The 19,506-nt window shown below is 38.6% G+C and overlaps 1 protein-coding gene across 1 annotated transcript in view; it reads right to left on the bottom strand.

Moving 5' to 3' along the window:
* SPOCK3 (SPARC (osteonectin), cwcv and kazal like domains proteoglycan 3) overlaps nt 1-18,981 on the bottom strand; it is a 160,333-nt gene extending 141,352 nt beyond the window's left edge. Inside the window, exons 1-2 of the mRNA XM_058024133.1 lie at nt 18,933-18,981; nt 18,594-18,770 (exon numbers count right to left, since the gene is read on the bottom strand). Of these exons, the coding sequence (XP_057880116.1) occupies nt 18,594-18,770 (177 nt within the window). The 5' untranslated portion in view covers nt 18,933-18,981. The remainder of the gene's footprint in view (nt 1-18,593; nt 18,771-18,932) is intronic.
* Between the last annotated feature and the right edge of the window lie 525 nt (nt 18,982-19,506).

Here is a 19,506-nt window from a genome sequence, read left to right as displayed (position 1 = left end):
GCCTTTGGAGAGCTCTGAGCATTACTGAAAGAAAAAAAAAATCTGAAATGTGCCAAATACATTCTGTAAAAAACTTTCTTTTCTCTTTCATTTGAATTAAAATTTAATTACCAAGGGCAAAGAAACAGGACATCAGTGACCAAAATATTTTTTTTCAAGATTCAGGTTTAACAATGAATGAGCTAAATATACTTGAAATGTTTTTAATAACAGCAGTGATTTTCAGTTGCCTCCAAATAATTGCACAACAACAACCTACTTTACAACATTGCCACTGAAACTTTTTTGGTTTTGGAAAGCAGCAATAATACATATCCTGCTACCACAATACATGCAACTGTTTAGTGGCTGTTGTTCAAAAATAAGCTCAATGGACTAACTCCTGCCTACAAGCAAGCTGGCCAACTGTTCTGCATTAAGTTATAAAAATGAGGTTTATATTAAGCTACTTCATACAAAGGCACTTAAGCACTTATACACCAAAAAAGTGCTATTTACATAAAATATGTAAAACTACATATTTTGTTCAAAAAACCACACAGATCCATTCAAATCACCTCTGCACACTAAATTCAAATACCAAAATCACTGAAAGGGTGAGCATACATTGCTTTGTTAGGCATTGCTCAGAAATAGGGTAAACTTGCTTATTTACTGCCCTGCATTACTAGAGCTATGCTACTTCTATATTATTATTATTATTATTGTTATTAGTATTATTATTATTACCTCCATAGCCTCACTTGTTACACGCATCTCCTGAGAGAATTTTGCCACCTAGATGCACATTCAGTCTCTCCACAGGGAGATACCAGAAGGAACAGCTGAAGCATTTGCTCTGTATACCTACTTATTTTACATTCATCATCATATACATGTATCAGTTGTTGATAGCAATTTTGTAATCAGGACTCAATTTAAAAGATTACTCTTACTTCAGTAAAATATTACCTGCTTCTGTAACTCTTCAGCATGAAACTCAAAGATGAATTTCCATCACTGACAGAAAAATTTCTTAGTAGAAATTAATACCCATAGGAGTGACAGATGCCCTGATGACAAACATTTTTTTAAGCAAATAATAGGGTTTTAGTAAGATCTTCCATTTTCATTTGGAGAGAAAAGTTCATCCAAGGTTCTCTCTTTACTCACTATAATTGATACAGCAAGGATAATACACTGTTGATTTACCACAAACTGATTTAAATCTTCCTGGTATTCACAAATTAGATGAAATATTTCTATATGAGACAAGAGCTTTAATCATACACATGACAAACTTAACAAGTCAGTATTTTTTCAAGAGTCCATTTAAAGCAAAACAATGCAAACTTATAATTTTTGACTGCAAGAGAAAGAAAAAACCCAACAAAACCAAACAAATAAAAAAATTTTTACTTTTCCTACAAACTTTTGCCACATCACACGTAGCAATGTATGCAATAAAAAGAACCTACACCATCCTTTCCTCAAGTTTAGCTCTGTAATTAGAATTACAGAAGATGCAAAAATGAGCATCCAACCTCATCTTTTTTTTCCTTGCAGTCTAAAATAAGAGAAGAATGTCAATGTCTCAGACCTACAATTAACAGTCTAAGGAATTTTATACCAAAAATCCACCATGTGCATATGTATGCACACACTAAAAAATAAAAAACTTGCTCCTCCTTCAAACAGCCCCGTATTTGCCCTACTGTTTTGTACCTAAATAAATCTAAAACACCTAACATTGGCTTTAAAAATCCAGCTATGAAGAAATTACCATACTGTTGCTATAATTTTTTACATCAGTGATCATATCCTTCTAGTTCTTGTTGTATATATATCAACATTTTATTTTCCTGTTTTCCCTAGAGAAGCACTCAGCTTCTTTTGTTCCATTAGTTACCTAATAAAGCAACACAAAAGCAAACACAAGACACAAAGATATGAAAAACATTGTAGCAGACCAATAAAAAATAACAGTAAAATATATGAAGATGTAAAGTATATGAAATTACGTCTTAAAACCAGAAAGAAAATACTAAGCATATTTATTTTGTCTCTTTAAATAGACTAGGCATGCTAAAGAATTATTCACCAAGCAGCCAAATCCAAATGCTAACTTAATAACAAGAAAACTTAATTACACGCAGCAAGTTGCTGCTTCATTGGTTGCTTAGTCATTTGGGTTCATTGGGCATTTTTAAAATACAAGCTAAGAATGACATACATCTCTACATATCACCAAGATCCATCAAGAGATATGATTCCTATTGTCAAACCACACTGCAGTATGACACCTTTGGTCCCAATCAGTGATATGGGGCAGCAAGGCACTGACAGGAACCACCAAGAAACACAGAGCCCACAAACAAACTGTAGCATTGTGAAACAACTGTGAGAACTGCAAGTGCCTGATAGCTCTCATACAAAGCAATACACCACACATTTAGCTTCATCTGGTATTTTAGAGGGGTTTATTTTCAATAGTCTGACAGAGTACACAATTTTTGTTCTTAGGTCAGAGCTCTACCTCGAATTCAGTGACTGAATTCAACGCAGAACTCACTTCTGAGGTAAAGAATGAACAACCCACAAGAACCTATCACATACAAACAGTATTTCTGGTGATATTTTTTTCCTCACAGGTAGTGCTGTGTAACAGTTAATACTACAAGTCCATAAGCATCCAGCCAACTTTCCATACCATGTTTCTCTAACTTCACTTCCTACGAAAAAAGTCTTAATGAAGACAAACTGACTGTTTACAGTTTCAAACATTCCAGCAAAAATCATCAGATTTGCTGAAAATAATTAATTTTACATCAAAAACTTTACATTTTATAAGAAAGCAATACAGAAATCCCACTGGATAAGGCTATTTTCTATCTAGAAACTGAGGGCTTTCTGCACGTGTTCAATTTTAAAGCTACTTTCATCTTTGGCTGAATTCATCAATAGCTCTACAGACCCTGAAACAATTTCTTACCAACACAAAACTTTCCCAAGATACTCAACAAACATACAAATCTATTTCAGAACAGTGTTTTCAGAGCAGCAGCTCTAGCTGAATGCAAGCACATAAACTACAGGAGTTGGCTGCTATAAGACACCTGGCCCATAGTTCATGATATTCAAGTTACATTTCATATAGTTAGTGCTCCCCTAGGATATAAAAATATTGAGGTCATGCTCTTGATTTCTGCTGCTCTTGATTAGTTATTGCTTATTCTTCAACAAGTTATTGTGAAAGACCTACAACAAAAACACAACTGCAGAAGAAGAAGTTTACAAACAAGGCAAATACTACAATTCATGTACTGTAAGCCAGTGTTCAAAATAAACTGCTGATGTGTTACAGAAATGCTTAACTTTAAAAGAGCTATGTCACAGGAAAGGGTGAGTGGCTTGTGTACAGATATAAAGGAAATACAGAATTTTTAGGCACAGAAGACTACACTAAAAAGATGGGATACATAGCTGAAGCTGCAGAAACTGAGCACCATCCTAAATTCTAACACAATCTTACTTTTAGCTTTGCTGTTTAGCATAAAATTTTGAAACATGTCCAAATAAGATAAGCTATATTAGCTACTGAAAAGATTTTGGGTTTTTTGATGTATATTCCTCTTGAATAAATTTTTAAAAATTGAAAAGGATAATGTTTTCTCAGGCTAGTTGCACCCGCAAATAACAATCTAAAAATTAATCTACATGTTTTTACACACCTGATCTGATATTTAATGGCACTAGCATTTTTTGTTCCTGCACAGCAGATCCCTCCACAAACTCTATGCCTTGGGTACTTACACTACATCAGTTATGAGAAACTTAATTTAAAAGAAGGTTGCAAGTTTCAGTGGTCAAAAAATCCAGGGGCTTTAACATTTTCTTAAAAAAGAACCAAATCATTTCAGACACTCCAGTAGTTTGACAGTTTATCATATTTCCTTTTTCTGTGTGTATGAAATGTGAATTAGACTGTCAAAGTAACTGGTGCTACAATTAATCTTTCCCAAGTAGCAGAGCTTAACTTTCTGAAACGTCCAAGTAATATTGTCATATCAAACCCACCAGTTTTGATAGGCATTACCTATGCCAAAAGCAAACAGTTCAACCATTTTATCTATTAAAAACAAATACACTTTTGGAATTAACAGCAAAAATAGAAACTGGCCAGATAATAATGATCTTAACACAAATAATTGATCTCACTTAATGGAGTCACGGCAAGTGATTTCACAGGAAGCTTGTTCTCAGGCTTACATCAGCCACAGACCTGAACTCTTTGCTGGACAGAACCCAGAGCACTCCAGATGTGAGATACTCAAATTCAGTGTGCAGAAATCAGTCCCAGTAGTGATTAACTAGGATGACTGCACTGTCACTTTGGTTAAACTGAGAAATCCAGTGTCAGATCCCCTCTAAGACTGATACCAACATGTATCACAGTATTGGTCAATGGTATTGGACTTCAAATTTGAATCTTATATTATAACCTTTATAATGCTATATTAACAAATCATTATACCTGACCATTTCATCACTGATGTTTCAGGATGCACTTAACCTGTTTGAACATTAATGGCTGCAGTGAAAATTAAGACTTGGCACTCAGTCTTATTTTCATCAGGTTACTAAGTGATTTAAGGAAACAAGCAAGCTCTTTTCAGTGTAGTAAAATAATGACTCCTAGAAATTGGAATCTGATCTAGTAAAAGAATCACATAAATTCCACTTCTGCAAACAAACACACATAGTAGGCTGCCAACAGAGGGTAACTAGACATCCATAGGGTAAGAATGGGTACTTAAATGCCTTTGGCTGAATATTGGTTCACAAATTGGGCTGTTCCATTCTCAGAAGAAATCATGAAACAATACCCATGTGATAATAAACCAGTGACTTTTCTTCAGAAACCCTCTAATTCCTCTTAAGCTTTCTCCCAAGAATGCTGATTTAATTGCTGTGTGCAAGAAAGTAAATAGAGAGAAAAGAACATAAATTGAGCAATGACAAAGAACTAGGTGAGAAACAGTAAATCAAAGGACAATATGGAATAATTATTTCATATTTGTGTTATTTTTTAAGACAAACTTTTCTCAGAAAGCTAACACTTAGTGCTTGAAATTTCAGGATTCTTCCCTGTCCTACAAATCTACTTGGCAGCCAGTCATTACAAATACCTGTTCCTAACAACTCAAGCCAAAAATCACTCAGAACAGCAATACACAGCTAAAAACAGTATCAAGTCCTTAACTAATTTTACACTATTGGAGTAAAACACTTAACCTCTTTTTAATCCACTATAAGTCAAAAACTTCTTAAGCCTTCGTCCCAGTGAACAATATACTCTTTACACAGGACATTTTCTGTGCCAAACTGCCCTGGTTTCTAATAAAAATTAGGCATATAATTCCTTCTAAATGAATAATAAAACAAAAAAAAAAACCCACCAAATGACAAAAACGTGAAAGTACCTATATATTGAAAAGCAAGAAGGCATTATCTAAGATTCACAGTCAAATTTCATAGAATACACTCACAAATAAAACAGATTCTTGTTACAGACATTTAACGTCAGCAAGTACACCATTCACTCAAATCCTTTTCCAAGAAATTTGAAGTTGCAGGAGGAAAGCAGGAAGACTTCCAGACTTATACAGTCTACATGTCAGAAAGAACAAAAATAGAATGAGAGAAAAATTCTTCCAAATTCATCTTATCACCTAAGTGATAAGATCTGGAATTCTGAATTGATACTCGAGTTTTTTAGATAAGATGTTCTATTCCTGATACAATGCAACTGTACTGCCCAGCTTTCCACTCATCCAGGTGCAATGGGAGGACAGGCAATTTGCCTGCTCACTAACTCCAGCCCCCAAGGATGGCTGGTGCTGTTGACCTTCAGTTTCAGAGTTTACAGTCTCATGCATTTAACTGCTTAAAACAGGAGTGATCTTGATTATTTAGATCCAGGCTGAAAAAGGAAGAAATTCTTCCTTCACCCATTTGTCCAGTTCTTTCATACCAAATACATAAAATTAAACTGGTGTAGAAAGGGCATAAAATCACTGGCTCTTGCCTGGAGACTCCAAATAACATTAACACTTGAGATGTTTATGGGACTGACCAGGGACTTGAACCTGGTTTAAAGGTTGAATAGAAAGGGACATTTATCACTGTGACCAGTGTCAAAGAAATCTCCACATGGATAAAATAATTGCTGCACATCCCTACAGCTGATATAAGAGCAATAAAATTGTGACTTTCATTTCATTCTACCCTCATTTCTAATTTTCTGGTGAATGCCATAAAAGGAAAGTGACAAATATTTTTATTTTAGTGACAATATGTAAACATTAACAACCCATTGTTTTGCCTAGTCAAAGAATGAAATAACAAATAGCTTAGCAGATTTCTGAATAAATATTTGGGAAAAATACAAATGTTAGAAACATCAAATGACTGAGTAATTTATTTAGAAAATAAATCTGAGACAGGTATAATAGAACTTCACTTAAGATGAGTGAAACAAGGAGGATATACCATAATATGAACAGAGATTAAATACAGACTTCAAACAATATCGTTATAATTACACAACGGTATATCTTACTGAAACCTTGTTTTGACTTGTTCTGCCTACAGATTTGTACCTTACTTGGGACATCTAGGAATAAATGATGCCAGATGATCAATCTACTCTAGCACCAGATGCAAAAAACAGCTACTGTGTAAATCCATCCCAGTGCTTTGTTCGGCCATCAACCCTGTGATTTTCCACAGAATTAAGCCATGCAACAGATGCTTTAATATCTCTGACAAAATAGGTTACTCAGCTTTAGTTTATAACAATATTATTATCTATATAAATGGCCTTTCTGATACAGGATGAAAATGTTGCCTCAGAAATATTGTCTTGCTATGCACTGTGCAGCTTTTTTAATGCTTGTCTGACTTTATTTATTTCTACTTCATACCTGTCAGCCTCCAATTTACTTGACTTTCTGTGCTGCTTTGCACAGAGCAACATGTGATTCAGCAGGAGGGGAGAGCAGAGTGATCATGCAATCTGCAGTTCACTGCAGGAGCTGGGCATGTAGAGGCAGCACAGAGGCACCTACACTTCCATGAAGAAACACAGCAAATCAGTCAGACACAGAATTTAAATACACAAACAGAAATCCTTGAAGATGAGTTAGCCAAAATGAAGCACTTCGATTCAGGTCAGTGAAACTGAAAGGTTTTTTTGTGCCTACACCTTGCAAATGGCTGAAGAAGGGAGGCAGGGGGAAGAGCTGAAGAATAACAACTTATTCAGGAAAATAACTTTTTGAAAAGGAAAATAAAATCCCCAGTCAAATACAGTAACTTAACAAAATAAAGAAATAATGTTTTCATTGTACTCCATAAGTTGCAACAAACTTGTAATTGTCTTATACCTCTAAAAGCAAAAAGAAAAATAAAGGGAAAAAAAAAAACCCACACAATAATCTTGTTATTTACACTACTTTATACCACTAGAGAGGTTTTTCCAATGTAAAGGATTATTGGATAACTTAGTTTCTTATCCAGTTCAAGTTTGCTTTCTTTCCATTTTTCAAAGATGCAAAATATATCCAGAAGCCTGTTTTGTAGACTTTATGGTCAAATAATGATTTCAAATAAGAAGACTGGCAAAGTTCCACCTCTCACAAACATCAGTGGACATATCCTCAGTGACCTCCATTAGACAAGAGTCCCTGAAAACCAAGTTCAGATCCAGTCTAATTCAGCATCATCCCAGAGATATCCAGTGAAGATTTGATAAAATGCAGAAAAGAAAACAATCCTAAATCTTCAAGGAGAAATGTTTCACTTTCTGAGAAACTCCTTAAAAATACAACTTCCTTTAACAATTCAGACATTATACGGTTGGCTGACTACACATCCCTTTGAAATTATAATTAATTCAGCATTATGAGGATTATTTTCTTTCCTTTCCTTCATTTTCCTTCAATCAACCACTTCTCTTGATCAACATGAGACATAAAATAATACATCATAATGTCTTTTGTTTCATCCCTATGCTTGATTACTCTTGGCAGGTTTTTTGGTCTAATGAGCAAGCTGTTTGGTTACAGCTACCTAAGTAAAAATAACTGAAAAATTAACTTGTCAAATCTGAAAATGTTTCATTTTCATGCTTAAATTTGTTTTATTGCAGGATAAATGAATGATGCACATTGACATATTGTAACTCGGTTGTATAAATACCGTGAAAAATTTTACAGCTATAGAAATTCTAGCTTCAATAGTAATTTTTTTTTGGTAATTAAAAAAAATACATCTTTCTGATATAACAAAGCAAGAGTAGGATCTGTGTATTTGGTAATTAAGCATGTACAATTGCTAACCTTTAACTGCATTAGACCAAAAAGCACAGATATCTGTAGAAGAAGCAGCACTAAACAGATATTACTAACCAGATGAACTCTTTATTATTAATAATGTTTGACAGCAATTTACAATATTTTAGGGAAAAAGATTTCCTAACGTTCACGCTGTTGAATAGTCCATCTACAATCAAACTGGGCTGGAAAGCCACAGTCCAATTGTAAAAAAATTCAAGATTCCTTTACTTTCCAGCTAAAAGAGTTTGACAAGAAGGATCTTTTTAAAACCTTGGCTATGTAAGATGTTATCACATTTTACAATCAGATAAGCACTGTTAGAATCAACATCAGCTTTGCTTCACAAAATAATTTCTCACATTTTCTTTAAGTATTATTTTTATAACTTCTCCCACCTTTCTTGGAGAAGCTGGAGTTCAAACAAACATTTCTTGATAATCTCTACATGTTTGTAGCAATACTTGCCTTGTTCTTATGTGATATTTATAGGAATGTAAAAAAAGATGTACTTATTCCAGTCAGTGAGCTGAAACCATTGCATATAACTGCCTCACAAATCTGAGATATGAATTCAGAATTACTTCATTCTGCACACCACAAACATTGTTAAAGCCATGTCACCTTCATATATATCCAAAAACGATCTGCAACCAATGGGATATCAAATGGTAAGATAAAACTGCAGACATGGTGGGGTTGGACCTATAAAATACTTCTAACATTCTTTGAGGTATTTTGCTCCTCAAAATGAGGGATAGACAGCGTAAAATCACTTTACATTTTTATTGATCTGAGGTACCAGTTAGCATAAGGATGTGTGTGCCCTCCTACACACATAGCCTCATTCACTTACTAAAAAAAAAAAAAAAAAAACAAAAACAAAAACCAAAAACAAAAACACCCAACACAGCAGCTTTTCCATGTGCTGGACATCAAATACTCGATAGTATCAGTACTTCAGAACCTTCTGGGGGAAAAAATGTCATTGTCTTCCAATGGGTTATGGTACTCAGAATTCTATTTACAGAGTGCTACAATCCAAATCTAGAAAGCTTGGAGGAAAAAAGTGATAGTTTCATATGCCCTAAGAAACCATCATTTTTACACAGGAATGAATAAAGGAAAGATAGGAATTGTAAACGTTCAGCATATGAAAAAAGCAAGCAAAGACAGAAGGTTATGGTAGCTTTTGTCCAAACCACAGTTCTACCACTGTGTAGAACCCATTTTATAAATCCATACATTCAGTACTACTGAAAAACATTGAAATATTTTGAGGTTTTATTTGTCTATCTTATTCACTCAGTGCAAATCTACATAGTTAATTCTACTTCTGCATATCCCTCCCTCTCCATCTTCATGAGATTTCACCCGCAGATCTCAGCGAGAAATCTCATGATTCATAATCATGTTACACTTAAACTGGCTAAGACATTACTTACAGTGACTACAAGGCAGTTTTGGGCATATATCCCTGCATGCTTTGAGAGGATATTTTCTTTTGGGGAGCCCAGGAATATCAGGCAGAACCAATTGCTTCTTTTTCTAATGTAATTTAGTCTTTTTCTTAATAGTGTAAAAAAATTCTGTCCCCTCATGCCCCAAGTACCAGACTTCATCAAAACAGGACCTTGTAACTGCCAAGAACTCCTGAATAAAGTTAAATATATACACCTGTAAAAATAAGCACATGTATGAGAAACAGAACAGTTTAATAGTTTAGGAGAGAAATGCTAGACTGAGTAAGATTTAGAAAAATTGTTACGCACTTAGTGTGCTTTAATCCAGTTCACATATGGAATATTGTGCACTATTTGCAATACAGTTAGCAATCTGAGCCCTTTGCTGGCTTTGTAAATTAGGAGCTCTTCACATTCATGCTGTTTGTTCCTGGATGTTGGAAAAAAGATTGCCTACCTACTTCTTAATACGCTTAAAGACTTGAAAACCAGATTAAAAGTATGTATCCTGGTGACTATCATAATGAAAATTCTGAAGCCATTTCTCTGTTTTCCTTAAGATTTGAATTGGCTTGCAGCAAGTTCCAGTATCAACTGCGATTTTTCACATAAAAGCAATTGGCTTTTATTGACAACACACACAAGAAAATGCTACGAAGATGGTAGAACAGAAATCCTTTTAAATAGCAAATTAGCATAAGAAAAATCAAGCACGTATTCCAGTCATTTCGTATTTGGGCCAAAAAGGAAACACTTCCAGATCAGACCAATATGAATTTAAATGGGGATCTTCCTTACTCTTCGGCAAAACAGCATAAATCTGTTGCCTAGATCATCTGGGAATATTGCAGCTAATTAATTCCCTCATAGTGCAGGCCTTAGAGAGCAAACCTTTATCTGTGCCAGTAGCACACAAAGATTGCTGAAACCTGAAATGCTTTTGCCAAAGAAGAATTTTTGGATGCAATATAATCTGTGAGGATATAAGTAAAAAAGCCACTATACACAGGCAAGCATGTTGTCAAATCCAATGGTCTTCTCTGGCCCTAAACTTTATGAACACCAAGGATTCTCAGAGTTTGACACAGACTTTCTAAGTCTGACTAAAGTGATTAACTTTGTCGCAAAAGGCTGGAAGGGCACGTTGTACAATGGACTCTTGTCACTGCTCCTTTACCTACCAGTCTATTCTTTTCATTTCTAAGAATCACTGCTTGGGTTTTCTCCTAAAATGATGTTCCAGTCACCAACACAAGCCCTACCAAATCCTCAAAACATATATGCATCATTAAATATGGATCCCCACACTCTTCATATTAATAACTTCCTGCTGCTTTAATGAACAGCTGGTAGAATACATCATTTTTCACATATAACAAGGAGTAAGTTCTGTACTTCTCACGGCTATGCTACAAAGATTTAACAACTGGAATGAATTTCACCATCAAGAGCAAGCTCAAAAATGTCAAAGGAGTTTGTTTTCAGTTGCATACAGGCCCCAGTGTAAGTGCACTACCTAAAATTGTTTGATGACTTGCAGACATTTTTAGAGAGATACTGAACAAGCTCCAAACTGACAGTCTCTTCTGATTCAATGATTATACATCACACAGGAAAGTAAAAAATTAATTCATAAGAATTTTCTGCAGCGAAATGTCAAGCACTGGACAGTCTTTAATAACAACATATTAAAACAATACTTTTTGGAAGTAGTAAAGTACCAAAAATTTTGAATTATTTCAATCTTTTAAACCCATTCTCCTATTGTGTTCTGTTAAAGCAGCCACTTGCAAAGATAGTAACAGAGCAGTGATACCACATCTTCATCATAATGTGAAAAGCTTTGTCATGGGTTATAATTTCATTCTATCTCGCCTTGTGTCCTGTCCAAGGTACTACCTGAAACTGCACCACCTTTTTTAGGTACATCATTAATTCCTACATAATTTTTCCTGCTGTCATCCATCAGTGTCAAATGGGAAAGTAGAAATGAAAAACCATTAAAAAAAATTTAACAAATAACTAAAGGTTGTTCAAATTAGGTGAGAATGTCCAATGAAGCTCTGATCACTGATATAACAAGCCACTACCTTTTCTCTTTCAGAAATAAAATTTCAAGAAATATGAAAATTACAAAAACTTTTAATACAATCCCCTATGCCAGCATTTACTCATTTACTATGGAGCATTGCCTCCACAGTATTTGTTTCTAAAGCAAACAAGCAAGATTTTTAGCATTAGGCATAGTAGGACTTTGAGATGCAGAAAAGGAAACATTCAATAGTTACTAAGACATTAAAACATGTCAAGTTCAGACAAATAGGATAATAGAAAAACAACAAGCAATAGGAGAAACACCATTCCAAAATCAATATCAAAAATTTTAAACAGCTCTACATTAGAAACATTAACACAAAACAAAACTACAGCTATTTTACTAAAGTATTTTTTCAATGCTGATAAAAAAGTGATAGAAATACTGTGGTTAGAATAAAAGCTTCCTTAGGCTTGAATACATGGGAGTTGCTCTAAAACTAGGTTCCAAAAAAAAGTACCAGCTGCTGAAAGATTTTCTTTTTTCCTTCAGCAGGGAGGGAGGGAGGGTGTGCAAGGACAACATGGACAAACCAAGAGTCATGACAACACGGACAAGACACAGAAACAACAGGCAGACAACTTCTTCAGCTCAGTCAAAAGAGTCACACTCAGAAATAGACCAACACTTGCAAACATACTAATCCAAACTATTATTTCTCTTTTCTGCAGAGAGTTACATCAAATGCTTCAATTACCACAAATTAATAGAAACAAAGGAGACAGGAAAACAGGATTAATGGTGTCAGTCTAAAAATATTCCGATTCTGCTCAATCCACTGTTTTCTATGTTCTGCCACCCCCTATCAAACCTCTTAGGCATCTTTCCCTTCAGATTGTAAAGCCAAGATAGCCTATGCAGTTTCTGTCACTGTTACCATCTATTTGTAAATTACAAAGCTATATATACTACACCATAATAAGCACAGATGGCTAGAGTCAATCCCAATAAGATTTAATGGAAAGACAAGAGAAGACTGGGTATCCATAGCCACTAAATAACCTACAGCATATAAAATAAAGATTATTCTTCAGAGAAAGGAGATAAAGATAAGATGAAACAATGTTATCAGCTTTACTTTAGATTATGAGGGCAATCTAAGGAAAAGCACATTACCATTTACTTAACTTCTAAACGTCAGCTACATAAAGAGCTTCCAAGTTAATGCCTTCCAAGAGACATTTAAGAGTTCAGTGTTAACAATAGTTTGAGATTAGTAGACTCTGCCTTTTCAGACAAAAAAAGTATTTGGCACTAGAAACAGGCAGCAAAAGCAGACCATAGGAAAAGTAATCCTGCAAAAGAAAACAGGAATCCATACTCGAGAATGAATTAAAGGCACATAAAAATTAGACACCTTTGTCTATAACACAGAAGAAAGGAAAAATTAAGATTTGCATTACTCTTTCCCATTATAATTTGTTACATTCTATCTAGAAGTTATGAACAATTCAATAGCTTCTTAAATTTCCCTAATTAATTAAAATTAATACAAATTCCTAACACTTTCCCATATTTTACAGTTTTAAAAAGAGCAGTCAAGTCCTTATTAGCTTCATTTCAAAGGCAGTAATTACAGGTGAAGGTACAAAACACTTATTCTGTCAGACCTCCTAGGCTTCAAAATTTTTCCTCCTTCACCATATTAATAAAACTCAGATCATACAAAGTAAGTCATGGGAAAAAGGGACTGACACTTCTTTAGAAGTGCTAGTTTCAGGTAACAGTGGCATGAGGAAAAGATTCAAAGCCCTATTTGCAAAAGTAACTTTTTTAAAAGATCTTGGTTTAACTCAGGTTAAAGGCAACACCAAAAAGCAGCTCATCTTTCATGTTTTCAATTGCATTTTCTCCTGACATCATGATCATGACACATGCATGCTGTAAAAGAGCTGCTGTACCCAATAATAAGGCTTTTTACCCTGACCTATAAAAAGCACTGAAGAAATAAGACCACCAAAACCTTTTTCACACCTAATGAGTTAACATGAGTTAGAGAAAAGACCATGAGTGCTGCACCATCCAGTCCTAAATAATGACTTCCTCTAAAGGATCCTCCATAAACTATGAGGGCTTCTTGTCCACTGCAAAAATCTTGTTGAACAAAAGTCCTCCTCCTCCTACTCAAGTAAAGTTACTGGTACTCCACTCCTAAAGCATGAAAACCTTCTGAATATTTACATGGAAATCTCACAATATAATGCAAAGAACTTGTGATGAATCCCTTTTAAAAGGGCCTTTGGTTTTCTCAACTGTACAAAGATGTAGTTGTGATCCACACGGAGATGTTCTGCTCAAAACAGTAATGCACAGTTGGCATGGAGCTTAACTGAGGGGCAGTGTTCGTTTTTGAGAAGCCTTAAACCTCCAAAACAGACAAGGGAATAATTAATGCTGGCTATTCTGAATTGATATGAAGACCTAATATTCAATTTATCTCCTTTCCAAACACTGAGGTCTAGTTTTCACTAATATTGAAAAAACATGCTCTTTAAATACTTCCAACAGACTCCTCTGGGAAGCCAAGCTGCCCGAACTTGCCACATGTAGAAGGCAACACATTCAATGGCCAATGTGAGACGACCTCACAGCAAAGCAGAGTCAAAAGGAGTACTACCAGTGAAACCTTCCTCTTCCTAGCTACTTGGCTTTATGGTCTGTTCAATTTTCTTCTACTTTCTGCACCCTTGATAACTATATTAAGATGGTGGGATGACAGTTAACGCTATAGTATGATGCAGCTGGTTCCAATGATCAACCAACCCTACTGTTCTGTAGCAATACTATGACACAGTTGAGTTGTGGAGCTCATTTATCAACTTAAATTTGAAAACACAGCAATCACTTAAATTTTGACCTCTGAAAAAGTATGAATCTCGCTTAACTTGCTTTTAACAAGCAAGTTAAAACCCAACATCTCTCTTCCAGCAGCAGATAAAATTTACCATATAAAATACAGCCTTTTTAATGAACACAAATGCATGAGACACCTTACAAATATCAATTACTAAAATGAGTTACCCTATAGATTCTTTCTTCATTGTATTTTGAAGAAATTAAAATTTAAATTTCTGGAAAAAGCCTGAAATATTTTCAGATAGTGATACAACAGACAACTAAGGTTGTATGCAATTTTGTCCAACTGACTGTAAATATATAAAAACACAAAATGATTTTAAATGACAAAGCCACTATGTTTTGTTCTAAGATTAAAAACACCACCACTATTTGGAAAGTAATCAGAAACAGAAAAGTAACTGCTATACTCCAATACTCTGTTTTTCTCCACAGATTTACAGCATTATGAGTAATGAAGTTTTGCTAGATAAGATTTAAGATGTTCAAAGTAGGAGAGCATAAATGTAATGCCATTTCTCAATCACATTTTTCAAAAGGAATAATCTTTATTTCAGAAAAACTGCAGTATATGTATATATATATTTATCAAGTGTCTAGTGCTATCATCATAGATAAAACCATTACCACAAAGCACTATCAATATAACAAAATATGAATGAAGAAGATATCCCTAACAGCATCTACTGAAAAGCCTCAGATCCCAAGCCTGAAATAAACTGAGGATACATTCCCATGGGCTAGAACCTCCCAGCATCCTGACAGCACTGGCTGCTGAAGCAGCCTAACCAGGCAGCTTGGAAAACCCTAATAAACACACCAACCCTTACTTTACTGACAGACATGAATAGTTGCAGCTACTCAGCAACTGGACTGCAGCAGCACTAAGGTGGGGTTGAAAACTCTTCCTCCCCCACACTTCAGGCAAAAAGTAAATGCACCCTTGTATAGAACCCAAAATGGTTTGACTTGCACACACAACTTGAAGGAGATGATATTTAACACATCCCATCTCCCCCATCTTAAGATGGAAAGTCTCCTATTTAAAAACAGGACCATTCTCAATTTTTGCTCAAGAAAAAGAAGTGGGAAGGTAGGTAGCCTCTAACACACATCTAGTTTCCCACTGTTACATGTTAAGGCACAGTTCTTGCCTATACCGACTGCATTATTTTCAACAGATTTGTCAGAATTATCAAGACCTTTCAAAAGAAATGAAAAGTCAGTTACAGTTCTGCCTGAAGAACTGAAAAGATCTTAGCTAGTAATCACACATTAATAACACTTAGTGACAAAAATGACATTTTAGGGTATGTTAAGAGAGCTAGGTTTAGGCATGGCTTGGCTTTTGGCTTTTTATAAATAAAATATCATATCCTGGTTTAGCAGGCTCTGTAAGGGTTCCCTCTCTGAATGACTGTGTTCTTTCTCACTGTGATCTAAAACTCTTAAGAAACTGAGCCAATGAGCCAGAAGTCAGGGTCATTATCTTTCACATTAATCAGTCCTGTCAGTTAAGTCTTAAGTTAAGCCTCTAAATACTTCTTTTCACACCAGAATTCCATCTCACCCTTACATCTGTAGGGCATCAAAAGCCTGCAAAAAATATCCTACTCTGACCAGAGAATTAAATTACAAACACAGGCCTTGCATACCTTGATTTTAACTCTGCAAGACAGTTACCCCTACATATGTTTCATATGCTGCTGTCCTATTCCTTAACAGGAGCCCACTTTGGAATCACTAATCACATTGCTAATCACAATTTCAAAACCAACAAATTACAGCCACACAAGTAAATTTACTAATTATATAAAAATGTAGGATGGCAAAACTTCTTCACCATGTTATATTTAAGTATGATAATTGATAAGTGTTCTTACAAGATATTTTTCTTATGTATTCTTGTACAGGTAGATTAACACAATTTTGGAGGGAGGTTTACAGTTATATGTTATGAATTACTGAAAACTACCCATGCTTTACAGGGAGAGCCTTGTAATATTAAATAAATATTCCAGACTGGGTACCAATCAATAGGACATAAGCATGCTGCACAAGAAATAAAAGCATACACTTCACTGAAGCACCAGCCTTATAAAACTTATACTGTGTAAAAATAAGCTAGCATATTTGCAAATTGCCTCAGAAGAATCAGTATGCAGTATTCCTCAAAGCAGTCACTCTTAAAACCCTTGGGGACACCTACTTGTCACAGAATAAATTATCTGGCTAATATCCAATATTACAGCACACGTCAGTGGGCACCCAGGAGACGGGCATTAGAGAGCACTTAGCTTCCTCAGCCTTGCAGGTTAGTCCTTACATAAATGACTTTGCCCAATTACAAAACATAACTGATGTATGTATTTTGGAGTTTTCTAGCAGCAGCCTTTAATCCTAGAATATTTCTACAGCACCAGGTTTTCACTTGTTTTTTGGTTTTTTTCCCCAAAATCACAGGTGCCAATGCACAGCATACTGAACTGGTATTTTTCACATGAACCTAATCTCTTTTATTTTTAAGATATTCAAGGCAAACAAAAATATCTGGCTTCTGACTGGAAGTGCTCTCAAACACCAGAATCAGGCTGTTTAATAAAAACTATTATGAAAATAAGTTCTTCCAAACTCTGGTATCTCTTTCCCAGTTGCTTAAGATAAACAGCCAAGCTAGCATCCCACAGACATCAAGCTAGAAAACACATGCATCACAAGACACCCCAGGTCTCAGAAAAATAAGAGACTTATTAGAGACATTTACTTTGGTTTGCTACAGCAAACCGCAGTCACCAGCAGGCTGTAGAACAAGAAGAAACCTGTTGCCTCTGAAGTTACAACCAAATCAATGCTTCACACCAAATCAAAATCCAGTACGTTAAAAAGTAAAGAAAAGAGAAAATTATTTTGCATGGTTGGAATTCGGATTTTTAAAAGTGACACCAAGGGACGCAGGATACAGGATGCTCAAAGAAAATCTGTTCCACTGAAAGAAATGTGAACGGCTATTGAAAATAGGTTGCGTTTTACTCAACTTGCAGCAAACACAGCCCGAACCAGGCGCACAGGCGAAGCACGCTGAGGACAGAGCCACCTTACAGCGGCAGGTTTCGTAACTGACGAGATTCGGGTCAGGCTGGGGCTGCCGCTCTGGGGCTCCGGGCACGGCGTTCCGGACACGGCGCACCGCAGCGCCTTGGCCCCGCACCCCGACACCGCAACCCGGCCGTGAGCGCTGCCCCTTGTCCCCCGCCCTCCCGGCCGGCACTAACGACGGGGCACGGCGAGACGCGGCGGTGCCGGCCGGTGCCGCTGCCAGGTGCCCGGGCAGGGAGGGAGAGAGGGAGGGGGCTCTGTCCCGGGCGGCACCGGCGGAGCGGCGAGCCCCGGCCCCGGCCCCCACCGCATCCCCTCCCGCATCGAGGCGGGCAGCGGGAGGAAGGAGGGCGAACGCGGCTCTCCCCCTGCACGCCCGGCGCCCCGCAGGGCGGGAAGCGGCTCCGCGGCCCGGCCCGCCGGGCCCCGAGGTGCGGGCTGGGTGCCCCGCACGGCCCGGGGCACGCCGGGCGGTCCTGCCCGCTCCGCGCCGGAGCGCACCGGGAGCTGCCCGGCGGGACCGCCAGCCTCCTCGCCGAGGCGCCGCAGACAATTATTTAAGAATTAAAATTCGGGGTGAAGGGGGAAAGTTGAGTCTGTACCCCAGCCCCCGCTCCTCGAGGGATGCCCTACACCCTGCAGGAACGGAACTAACGGGAGCGGGCTGGGCGCGGCTGCCGGCTGGCAGGGTGGAAGGGCTGAACTTACGTCTCGGAATTTGTTCCACTGCCCGACCTCCTTGTCGTACTGGGAGACGGTCGTGAGCCATTGTTTATCGTCCAGAAAATTGCCGCTGTCCGGTCTGCCCCCGGCCGCCGCCGCCGCCGCCGGGCTGCACCAGGCTGCTGCACACACGCACACCAAGGCTGCCGCCGCCGTGAGCATCTGGGCGAGAGGAAACACGGGCAGGGGGGTTACCCACGGCGGAGCCGACCCCGGCCGGGGGCTGCCGGCGGGGCACGGGACAGCCGCCCGCGGCGGGGCCCCTCGCCCACCTGCAAGCGGCGCCCCGGGGGAAGGGGAGGGGAAGGCAGCCCAGCCCGTCACCTTGCCGCGCGCCCCGCGCTCCTCGCCGCGGCCGGAAAGGCGGCCCCGCGCCCGCTCCCTCCCCGCACGCGCCGCCGTCTGCGGCCGCCCGGCCGTCCGCCCCGCTCCCGCGCCGCGCGCGCCGCCCGCCCCTCGCCACGCCCCGCCCCCGCCCCGCGCCGCGCCGCGCGCCGCACCGGGAGAGGCGCGCGCCCGCCGGGAACCGCCGGGAACTGCGCGGGGCCGGCAGCAGCGGCACGTCCCGGGCACCGGCACAGCCCGGATACCGGCACACAGCCCCGGACACCGGCACACAGCCCCGAGCACCGGCACACAGCCCCGGGCACCGGCACAGCCCCGGGCACCGGCACAGCCCCGGGCACCGGCACACAGCCCCGGACACCGGTACATCCCGGATACCGGCACACAGCCCCAGGCACCGGCACACAGCCCCGAGCACCGGTACATCCCGGATACCGGCACACAGCCCCGGGCACCGGCACACAGCCCCGAGCACCGGTACATCCCGGGCGCCGGCACACCCCCGCCGAGCCCCGCCCGACCCCGCAGCAGCCGCGCGGTGCCGCCGCCTCCT

This window comes from Melospiza georgiana, chromosome 5, assembly GCF_028018845.1.
Source record: "Melospiza georgiana isolate bMelGeo1 chromosome 5, bMelGeo1.pri, whole genome shotgun sequence".
Classification (NCBI taxonomy): Eukaryota; Metazoa; Chordata; class Aves; order Passeriformes; family Passerellidae; genus Melospiza; species Melospiza georgiana.
This window is presented reverse-complemented; position numbering and strand designations above follow the sequence as displayed.